General features: G+C 36.4%; 1 protein-coding gene across 6 annotated transcripts in view; it reads right to left on the reverse strand.

Moving 5' to 3' along the window:
- LOC120424784 (calcium-binding protein E63-1) overlaps nucleotides 1-12,063 on the reverse strand; it is a 173,856-nt gene that overhangs the window by 121,906 nt on the left and 39,887 nt on the right. The window contains exon 1 of one of the 6 annotated variants that reach the window (XM_039588986.2): nucleotides 3,512-4,005. The exons of 4 other annotated variants lie outside the window; for them this stretch is intronic. In XM_039588986.2, coding sequence (XP_039444920.1) covers nucleotides 3,512-3,824 — 313 coding nt within the window. In that variant the 5' untranslated portion in view covers nucleotides 3,825-4,005. Of the gene's footprint in view, nucleotides 1-3,511; nucleotides 4,006-12,063 lie in introns of those variants that run through there. One more of the 6 variants, XM_039588985.2, reaches the window with a different exon arrangement.

Raw genomic sequence — 12,063 nt, forward strand, 5'->3', positions numbered from 1 at the left:
TTTTATATATCTATAATTCTTTGTTTATTAAAAAAAAAAAACATCGCTACTAGATAACTTCTGTAATAAAAAGTAATCTAGTGGCGATGTATTTCAAGTTTTAGTACTTTACTAGATAACTTTTTAGAACATTACTAGATAACTTCTCCCACCTCCTGGTAAAAACAATTATTTCGTTTTTTCCTCTTCTTTTCCCCCAAAAATCCCAAAAAACAGAGGCCAAACAATTATTGATTGCATGAAATTTAAATTTTTATTTTGCTTGTAAAATCGATTTAAAATTATTCAGAATACATTTGAGACAATAGATCTATAACTGTTTGAAAGCATTTTGTGATACTTTTTGTCTTTTTATTTAATTTTGAAACATTGAACATTTCTTGTAATGGCCTCATTTTATTTAGAATATTTTCAATTGCTATTTTTTTAAATTACACATATTTAAATTCATTAGTAAGTCCTACTGGAATCATTATCACATTCCATTCATTTACATGTTATTATATTTTATTCCTGATTTGTGTTCATTTATATTCTATTTCGATACAAGCAATCATAAATTACCGTTGCTCATTAGCTTGAAGATTTTGCATTATTATTATTATTATTTTTCAATGAAGTTCACAATAAAAGTAGAAATTAGCATTATCTAAATCTCGCAATATCCCGTAATAATAAAATCTAAATCAAACACATCAAGGAATGAATCAAAATATCTGCTTGCGCGCCATGAGAGTGTGTGCGTGCGGCCAGCACAATCCACGCGCCGACACACGGCGCACGGGATTTTTTGATCTCTGAGGTTTCTCCTTTTATTCGTTGCCCGTTGCCTTGCGCGAGTAGCAAATATCTTGTTTTATTTTTTGGTAATCAAAAAAGTGTGTTATAAAAGTTATTGAAACATTGATTTATATATACCAACGTGTTCGTTACATCATAACGAATCTAACGGTATATAACAACATTGGTGAATACAGGAAAATAATAACAAAATCTTGTGATGAACTGTGCTCCTCTGATTTTCCGCAAAGTCTACGGGAATCGTATGGAGAAGTATGAAAATCATGAGTTTAACTGAAAAACTAAACTAGTTGTTCATATTTGGACTTAGAGATTTGATTTTTTTTACAGTGATTCCCTAGAATGTGTACTATAGCGTCATGCTCATGGTTTTTTTAAATTTCGTTGAAATGGATTTTTAAAAAATCAATAAGTGGGACGCGCCAAATCTGGCCAAAATATGGCAAAGCCTGCCGATTCCCCTTAACCCTCAACCGATTTCGCTAAAAAAATTCACAGTTACTTATTTTTGCCTAAGGACTCCAATTATGTGGTGTTGATCTTTTTTATTGTCACCCTAATGGACAGCTGCCAAAAGTTTATGAAGAATTGAATGGGTGAACCGGTGACACAAAATAGCATATTTGGTCATAGGGAAGGCCCCGTAAAGTTTGAACGAAATCAAAAAAATAAAATAGTTGAAATTGGCCGATTACGTAGGATCGTCATTTGGATCAAGTTTTTACATTTTATAAATTTAAAAGACATTTTTTTAAAGCGAACAAACACAATTCACAAGAGTAATTTTCATAGAAATATCTGCAAAACTGTCAATTTAGTGAAAAGAGTAGAACAAAATTACTAAATAGACGTTGTCGTGCTATCTTCTCGCACGTCGCTTTTTGGCGTTCCGAGAAAAAAGCGTTTTATGTTTGACCTTGAATAAACAAAAAATAGAGCACGCAATGTAAACAATAAAACAATAACAAAACCATTTGTTTGGTTTAATTTGGTTGCCGGAGTTCCGAATTATAATTACAAATGTTTACGATAGTCGGGCATGTACGTGTGTCAAACGCGTTTTAACCCGAAATACCATTGGCAAGTTGCGGAACAAACTTTGTTCTAAATTGTTTTGTAAACAGTACTTTAGGGGATGAATAAAAATGCTAACGATAGCTCCTGTAGTTTTGAAGATACTAAAATGTATGTAACAAAAATCTTGGTGCAAAATCTCTGCTTGATGTGTACCGTTAAGAAGATAAATCAAGATTGATGTATTTTGCTTGCTCAAAAAGACTCTAATATCTGAGATAACCTAATTCCTCGAACTACCACGCTTTTTCTTTCTTCCACCAAAATTTGTTATCAACAATTCATCGTCACTTTTTAAAACCATCCAGTCACGCTCAGATGTTGTTGTTTTCTTGCTATCGAGCTTATAATTTCCACCTCACGTCCTTCCCGCCCAACAAGTCAATTTTCAGTTCCAACTGGGTGTGGTGGTCTGCGATTTCGCCAAGCTTTTTTTACAGGATGTTTTCAAGCGTTGGTATTTTTTTTTTGCTGAACAGTAAACACACACAATAACACACGCTCGACTAGTCACGAAACCAAAGTTCATTGTGCTATATTAGTGTTTATGTGGTTGTTGTTTTTTTTGGTTGTCGGTGAAATCGCCGCAATATTTTTTCCTCCCGACAAACGTGAGTTTATCAGTAGTTTGTGGAGAGGCCAAGGTAATTTTGGTAAAGGTGGAAACATTTCTGGTGGAATGCACAAACTTACGAGGTTACCAATACCCTACCATTTTTGACGCATCGCTGTTGAGAACCATCATCACTTGATGTGTTTTTTTTCCAAATTTTCGTACTTTAAAGTTTTCACCTTTCACAAAATCATCTGAATTGATTGCCCACAGCAAGTTTCGGTAGAAGTGAGGAGGTAAATTAAGGCAGAAAGTTAATTAGTGGCCAAGCGAGTGCAAAATTGTTTGTGGGCTCCTGCCGTCGGAACGCTCGCAGCCTTGACCGAAGGAATTTGTTTACGTGAGTTCGTGCGTGCGTGCAAGGATGTTTTCTGGCGGGAGGTGTTTTGGTTGTTTTCGCCGGTGACTTGCTCTCGGGGAGAAAAAAGAAAGCTGAAAACAAGAAATTTACGACATTCTTTGCAGCTAAAGAAAGCGAAACAATGTTATATACTTATTTATATGCTTATACATTTTAACAGTTATCGTATTGCGGTCATACGGATAATTTGGCAAGTACACGCATGAAAAGTTGAAATAAATAGTGACGTAATTTTTTTGTTACGGTAATATCAAAGGATCGATAAAACTAGCTGAATACAAAAATATGTCGTATAAAGACTAATTTTTGTAACTTTTAAACGTAATATTTATGTGATCTCATGGACTAAGCCTGCTAAGATTCTTATCTAAATAGTGCAAGATAACACACGGGCATCTTGTTGTCCAGTTTCCTAGTTCTTCATATAACGTTGCGTCTCCGTCACTAAATCCGTTGTATAAAGTCGCGTTCCAGACGTAGGGAAGAGAGGATGCAATAGTCACGAACGAGGTAAAAACACGGCGATCTGATAACAGGCGATTAACACATCGTGATAAGTCTTCGTACGCGCAACGTGCAAGTTTGCGTCACAGAGTCCGTGTCCAACACTTAATAACTCAAACCGGATTAGCAAAACGCTTAAACGCGCGATGAACACTCACAGAACTTTTCGTCCTTCTTGGGCACCACCTTCTTCTTCCTGACGATCCGCCGGATCACGATGCGCTTCTTGAGCTTCGGCTTCGGAGGTTGCTCGTCTCCGCTGGGGGTCGTGGCCGCTTCCTGTTCCACCTTGACACCGTCGGGCGCGGGCTCGACCTCGGAGGTGGCCTTTGGGGGAGTTCCCTCGCGGATGGCCCTGGCCATCAGCAGGTTCGTATCGATAACCCGTTTGGTTGGACCGGCCGGTGGTGGAGAACCCTCTTGCATGGGAACTTCCGGCTCCGGGCCGGATCGAGACTCGGCTTCACTCATTGCTACACTCAACTGATGGTCGTCGCTCGAAGGTGGTTGGCGCTTCTCTCGGGAGGGCTTTTCCTTATCTTAAGATAGGCCGCAGACGATGACGACGATACGTTGCGATGGACGTTATCATAAACACAGAACGGCCTCTGATTGGGGCACTTTGGAGGTCTTTTGCACGATGGGTTCTGTGTGTTGTTTTGCTTTTTAAATTACCGCTGCTACATTAGATGATCGTCGAAATTGGGAGCCGTTTGCAGGGTGGGTAATAAACACAGTAAAACAAAAATGATGGTAATATTCATCAGGAAATATTGACAGATTTTCTGGCAAAAAAATTGTAATATTGCATCAGAAAATTATGAATTTTCATCAGTTTCAGGTGAATATTAATCAGGTTCACATTTTTACACATTTTTTAAGTAATATTACTCAAAAAAGATGTAATATTCAACCTGCCAAATTTTCAACAATCCAAAATTCAACTTTTTTTGCTTTGAAGTTTATTTAACTCTGTTTTAATTTCGTTTTTTGAATATTAAAAAAAAAATCAATCCATCTTTCAAACAATCGAATAAAAAAGCTTATTTGAATATAAATAAATCACAAAGAAGTACAAAATATGTTTAATTACTTTGAATTATCTTTGGAAATGTATGAGATGTTGGAGCCAACTTTCGTCTGTTTTATAAATATTTTATAATTCAGCGATTTCACGTCAAACCAGCAGGATCCAGATCATAAGTGCTCCGATTTGGCTCAAACCTATCTTGGGAGTTTTTTGGCCAAAATAATTAGATCAGCTTTTTTGTTGAGCGGTTTCGGTGGTCCTATCCGAAATAGGGTGGTCAAAAAATGACGTTTTTTGACAATTTTCCGCAGCGAATTAACCAAAGAGCTCACAGTTGAAAATATATTTTTATGATTTTTCAGGATATTCCACATAACATATCCAAAATGGTGATAATCTATTAACAGGATTCTGAGACATGATTTTTTTTTAATATCGAAATTCGTTGCATTAATTGAACATAAAGCACCATGCGTCTCCATTAAAATGTACTGGAAACTAATTTTGATGGAGGAGCATGGTACTTTAAGTTCGATTGATATACCGAAATCATTTTTTTTCAAGAAATCCTGTCTCAGCACCCTGTTAAAAGTCATAAAAAAATATTTAAAATAGTCTCCAGCCCCGAGAACTTGAAATCAGCAAATAAAGTTTTTATTTGAGTTAAAAGTGTATAAAGCTACGTTTTTAAAATTTATTTTTCATCGAAAGCCTAAGTTGTCGCCTTTCTTTTGCATTCGAAAATCTGTAACTTTTGTAGGAATTATCTGATCGATTTGGTGTCTTCGGCAAAGTTGTAGTTATTGATGGGGGCAATTAAAAAAAAAGCATAGAGAAGCATGCACAACAATGCATGTGCACACAGTAAAAAATCCGATGGTAAAATCGCATGCAAAAGCATGCACATCATCTTCGTCAAAATAGACACTTAATATTACACGCTGCATGTACAAGTTTTGTAAAAACAAAAAAAAAGTTGCACCAACAGTACGGACTGGCGCCTTAGCCCGCTCGGCCATCAGACCGATGAAAAGCTGTAAAGATAAACGCATATGGGTCATTCCAGGTCAACTGAGTACACTTTTGGACTCGACCTTCACCGACTTGGACCAAACTTGGAGGGAACGTTCATCTATCGATAGTTAACAGAAATCCCAAGTTTGGTGCTGATTAAACCATCCCTCTATTTTTGGCACCGCCCTCTTTTTTTGGCGATTTTCTAAAAAACTTTTTTTTCTTTTAATCATAACTTTGCAACTATTTGAGCAAAAGACTTTCTACAGGTTGCATTTTATAGAAAATTGTCCAAGGAATTCGATAAAAATAAAATTTTAACCCTTAAATGCCCACTAATATTATATTTTAACGTTTTAAGTATAAAAATTCAGTTTTGACCAATTGCTTATATTTTTATTTGTTTTATTTTATCACCATCGTGTTCCCCGGACAATTTTACATAATAATCAATGTAGACTTCAAACTAAAATGAACTATTGGCGAGATACAGCGATTTTACTGAAAAAAGTTTGATTTTGCACTGCACTCTGTCCTATGAATTCAAATCCGAAATAAGTTTCTCACATATAAAAACCGAATTATGCGAGATTCATTCCTGTTTGTTGAAAAGTACACCATGAACTTCCGAGTGCTGCGCAAAATCAAACTTTTTTCAGTAAAATCGCTGTATCTCGTCAATAGTTCATTTTAGTTTGAAGTCCACATTGATTATTATGTAAAATTGTCCGGGGAACACGATGGTGAAAAAATTAAACAAATAAAAATATAAGCAATTGATCAAAACTGAATTTTTATACTTAAAACGTTAAAATATAATATTAGTGGGCGTTTAAGGGTTAAAATTTTATTTTTATCGAATTCCTTGGAAAATTTTCTATAAAATGCAACCTGTAGAAATTCTTTTGCTCAAATAGTTGCAAAGTTATGATTAAAAGAAAAAAAAGTTTTTTAGAAAATCGCCAAAAAAGAGGGCGGTGCCAAAAATAGAGGGATGGTTTAATCAGCACCAAACTTGGGATTTCTGTTAACTATCGATAGATTAACGTTCCCTCCAAGTTTGGTCCAAATCGGTGAAGGTCGAGTCCAAAGGTGTACTCAGTTGACCTGGAATGACCCATATTTGAGCTTGACATTTCGGACAAGAAGGTTTCTATACTGATGGGCTACATATTTCAGGGTGTAATATTACATAGAATTTTATAAAATAATGCAACATTTACTTCACACCCAGGTTTTTTACACGCAGCTGGATTACTACTTTTTTGCTGTGCATGTGTGCAATTGTGTTTTTTGACAAAAATAGAAGTTTTAGTAAAAGAATGTTTTGACTTCTTTGTCCATGATTTTCCAGAAATTCAGAAAGACAGATTCAAGAATACTTAAAAACCATTTTTGAATTTTGTGTGATCATTACCCTCTGCTCCACGAGTGAAAAAAGGTTTTTTGAGTTTTTTTATGCTTCATAGTCAATTTTGAACGAAATTGGTTAAGGTTAACCTATTGATGCTTGAGTCTGAAGTTGGTAAAAAAAGGTTTTCATACAAAAAATTACTATTAAATATCGCTAATATTTTTTCAGAATCCAGTTTTGCAGCTTAGACAAGATCGACAAATTTGTAGAGCATTAAATTTCTAATAGGAATCTCACTTTTGAGAACATTTTTATGGAAGTAGTGCACTCTGCAGACAATACCTGAATAGCAACAATATTCAGCTTGTGGAGGTTTTGGGTTTTTTTTTAAAGTCATACATTTTGGGCACCCTAATGGGCAGCTGTCAAATTTGTATGAAAACTTGCATTGACGATACAATGACGCAACATCGCTTCTTTGGTCATAGAGAAGACCCCTACCAAGTTTAAGTAAATTAAAAAAAATATTAAAAAAATAGATGGTTGAAATCATGGAAAATGGTCTGAAATATATAAATACGTTTAAAAATGCTTATTGTCTTTCAATATATATTTTTTAAAAGTTCTGTTTTTTTATGCACGGCTTATGTTCAGCGAATGCTAGAATTCCAAGACTCTTTTAGAACTATCCTTGTTAGAAATATTTTGAAACTTCATTTCAATTTTAACAAAAGACAAAAGCAAAAGAATTTAGAAGCAAAAGCAAATGAATTTAGCAAAAAAAAATGTTTTTCAGACTAGCTAGCTGAGATTCCTATCTCACAGAGGCGATTGTCGGTTTCATGGGTTAAAATTTCCCATTAATCGTTCAAATTGGCAGTCGGCCATTTAGATTATCCTTTATTTCGTCGTTGTTTTTAAACAATTCTTGGTTGACACGCCTTCTTTTTCAGTCACGACTTAACATCAGAATTACCTTTGGTAAGTCTCTTACTAAAAATTTCCAAATGTTTTGGATCACCTAGAACATCACAGGTGTTTAAAAACCATGCTAAGGCTTCATCCATAAAGTACGTCACGCTGAAATCAGCCAAAATTTACCCCCCCTCCCCCCCTTTGTCACGCTTTTCCTATGCTTATAACACGCACTGTCACACTTGCTCAGACCCCCCCTCCCCCCCTAGAGCGTGACATACTTTATGGATGACGCCTAACATGTTTTTTTTGTTAGTTTTTATTTTAAATATTATATGGTTTCAGCCTTTTGTCGAAGCCAATCATACCTTTATTCTTTTTAAATTAATTCACCCACCCTACAAAACAGTCCCACCAGTCGACATTCTCGCCCAAAAATCAAGGCTTCCCTTCCTCTACGAAAGAATTCTGGCTGACCGCGACGCGACGATAAGACGGAACCAAAACGCAACCTGTTATCAGATCGTGATGCCTTTTTTCCTCGCTCGTGCTCGTGAGTTCGCTCTTCGCCTGGGACTATTTCACTTTTTTTGTTTCTCTTTTTTTTCCCTCCGGTGATGGCAGGTGGAATATGATTCTCTGTTGTAAATTGTGGGATGCCCTTATCTTGCGCACCACCACCACCACAAGAGCCACGTCACTTTGCACTTTTCGTTGAAATTACTCTAATCTTGAAGGGGGTTTTAGCACCAACTGCGCTGACACGTGTGACCGAGCACGATTGTGGACACGTGATGCACGCTAAACAACCAGATTGGACTAATTAAAGGCCAATTAATCATCTGGTGCCACTCCTGTGGCATCTGTTGCAACTCGTCATGTACACTTCTTCCATCCGAAATGGAATCAATTTCCGGTCAAACGAGCTTTTTCTTGAAATCAGTATACATTTGTTTTTTTCCTTTTATAAGTTTTCTTGCATTATTTTATAACAAAGGATGACCTGGAAAGAGGAAAAGAACAGCAAAATAGATCGAATCAAACGCTTCACTTTTGTATGCCTCGACAAAACAAAAAAACAATGATACAATCAGATGTCGAGCGAATTGATAACATCGTCACACCTTTTTTTCTTATCAAGAGTTTACCTTTCAAAGGCATATCTGATGACCTTCACAATTGTCGATGGAATTATAAAAAAAAGAACACAGAAAACGTCTCAACCAGATCGATTTCATGAAGCGAAACATAAAAACTTGAGCTGAAAGGGGGAGGTGATTCACACTTCGATGGTTCGTTTGTCAGTCTTTCGGAACTTTGGGAAGCTTCAAGGGAAGCTTGTTAGTGATGACCGGAAACCGGAAGAAGACGAGACGAGAGAACTAATTGCTTTCTTCGTCTGGGGAAAGTAGTTGTTTGCCGGAGCGGGCTATTTGAACATCATTTTGTGTTGAAAAGATTCGAGCAAAATTGCTTCATTGTTACGAATATAACTTATTAAATCTAAAGTTTCGAATTTAATTTTCTAGAATAAAAAATAACAGTTTAAAAAGGTCAAGGTCACTGACCATTAAAGCGGCCAATCCCACACAATCCCAAACAAAATCCAGAAAGATAGCTCGACACGCCATGGGTCGTAAAACGCTCCAGTACCGGACGAGCCCTCTCGCACACATGGCGTTCGCACCATTCTCGTAAGCCGGATTTGGTTGTAGGAATCAAATTACCCCGGGCCCGGCACAGAGTACAACTTCCGGTGGCGGTAGTGCTCGTATTAGTCCGTCCGCGGTGCCACCGGAAGTCATGGCTGTGCGGCGCTATTCGTAGCGTGGCGGCGGCCATCGGCTAAGGAATTGCTTCTTGAAGTTGCGGTGCGCAATTTACCAACTTGATGACCGCACTAGGGTTGGTTGTGGGTGGAGCTTTAGAAATTGAAAATCTTTTGAGAAGATTTCCAAAAAGAAAACAACAATAATTTGTGAACTACTCAATCAATGTTGTAGTTATTTGATATATTTTTTTTATTTTTCAAAGACAGATTTGTATGGGACCATCCATAAACCACGTGGACACTTTAGGGGGGGGGGGGGGGGTATGGCGATTGTCCACGCTCCATACAAAAAAGTTTTTTTTGTATGGGCAATTGTCCACGAGGGGGGGGGGGGGGGGGGGTTTAGATTTCCAAAAAAATTGTCCACGTGGTTTGTGGATGGTCCCTATATGGGTCATTCCATCTGAAGCGGAATAGCATTTGAAAATTACCATCTCCGATTCTGCTCAAATTTGTCAGAGCTGTTGAGACTATCAAAACATGCATAAATCCCGAATTTCATCCAAATCGGACCACCCCCTCCATTTTTGTACCCTCCCAAAAAATCGACTTTTTGGCGATTTTTGAGCGAAACCCCTATCTTCAAACGACGATATCTCAGAAACCACAAATCTTAAATTTTATATTAACATTTTTTTTCTACCTGTACTGCGCAATTGAAAACTTTAAATGTCCGTATTTCAAAACAGCCCTATTTGTTAAACAAAAAATTGATTGTTCAAGGTATTGATTATCTCAATATCGTATAAAATTATATAAATAATTCATCTTACAGAACACCTGGTAGTAATTATTGATCAGCACGACTGAGTGCTTCTAGCAGAAGCGCCGAGTGTAGCTGATGTAGGTAATCTCAAACACTTAAAACTTTAAAATTCGATATCTCTGGAACGAAACATATTCCTCTCTGTCGATAAGTGATTCTTATGTAAAATTAACCGGGGAATACGATGGTGAGGCCATATTTTAAAAATAAATAGGGCTGTTTTGAAATACGACCATTTAAAGTTTTCAATTGCGCAGTACAGGTAGAACAAATATGTTAATCTTTTGATTTTTGATCAAATTTTGATCACGGAAATGGATTCTACGTCCATTTTTTTTCAAAATTGAGTCTAAGACCGACCCTCTAAGATTTGCGGTTCCTGAGTTATCGTCGTTTGAAGATAGGGGTTTTGCTCAAAAATCGCCAAAAAGTCGATTTTTTGGGAGGGTACAAAAATGGAGGGGGTGGTCCGATTTGGATGAAATTCGGGATTTTTGCATGTTTTGATAGTCTCAACAGGTCTGCCAAATTTGAGCATAATCGGTTATTTTCAAATTTGCATTTTTTCTTGCACACTTCAGGTGGAATAACCCATATGAAAACCCTTGATAAAAGTTGTACGCACTGCACGTTGTTAATTTGCAATTTTCTAATTCATTCTAAATGGCAATCTTTCCAATCAAATTTACAACTCCAATACTTCTAACTTACGTGAAATTGTCCGAGGATTCCGAATATGACAAAATTGAGACAAAAAAGTGCCGTCTTCTTGGCCTGCAGGGCAAAAACTAACGTTGTAAAATGTTTGTTCCAGGAAAATCAAAAAACTATGAGAAAAATTGCGGTTGGCCAAAAAGTTAATACATATTTTGTTTGTTTGTGAAATTCGAATGTAAAGTACCGCTTAATGTTATTTTTTGCGAAATTTCACTATAATTAAAAAAAACAATTTGGGGATCAAATGATCAGGATTTTTATATTTCGATAGTTATAATATTTTTTGTGAAATACTTAAAATTTCCACAAATCTACGTATTTTCGAAAAAATACTAAAAATTATAGTTTTTTACAATATGGGTAAAAACCTTGACGAAACTGAAGCGTTCACAGACCTCAACATAAAAGGTGTTTAGTGAATGATCAATGGTTCGCATAACCATTTTGAGGATTGACCCAATAGAAACCACATTTTGGCAGGATGTTTTCGAGGACGCTTGCAATGAGTGGAGGTATCGTATAAAAAAATAGCAATAAAGCGCTCCGTGTCATTGGACGAGCAAAATTAAGGGGTTACATACATGTAAATCGACAAAAAAGTTAAAGGTTGGTGTGAGCACACACTTAATTTTATTTAAAATCTGTTTTCAGGGCAATAAAATATACATTTTCATCTATTATCAAAACAAATTTGAAGACATTTGGTTGTATCATTGCCGAGATATAGCTATTTGAAGTTAGCAGTTCTAAAAAACGGGTGCCACGATATCTCAACACTGCCTTTAACAAATCGGCTCAAAATTTTGGTGAAGACTCGTTAAACCGGTCCTGTGTGCATGACGAAGGCCGATTTTCAAAAAACTTTTTTTTAAAAAAAGATAAAAATATTTTTGTGTTTTTCATATAAAAAATCGTCAGTTTTCGATTTTTGTATTTTTTTAAAAAGCAAAATTTCAAAATCGGGCTTGGTCATTCACACGGGATATGTCTTGAGAGTCTTCTCTCCGAATATCAGTCAAATTGGTCCATCCCATCTCGAGATATCGTGGCACCCGTTAATCAACTCGGTGTTTAGAGAAAAAC

Source organism: Culex pipiens, chromosome 3, assembly GCF_016801865.2.
Source record: "Culex pipiens pallens isolate TS chromosome 3, TS_CPP_V2, whole genome shotgun sequence".
NCBI lineage: Eukaryota > Metazoa > Arthropoda > Insecta > Diptera > Culicidae > Culex > Culex pipiens.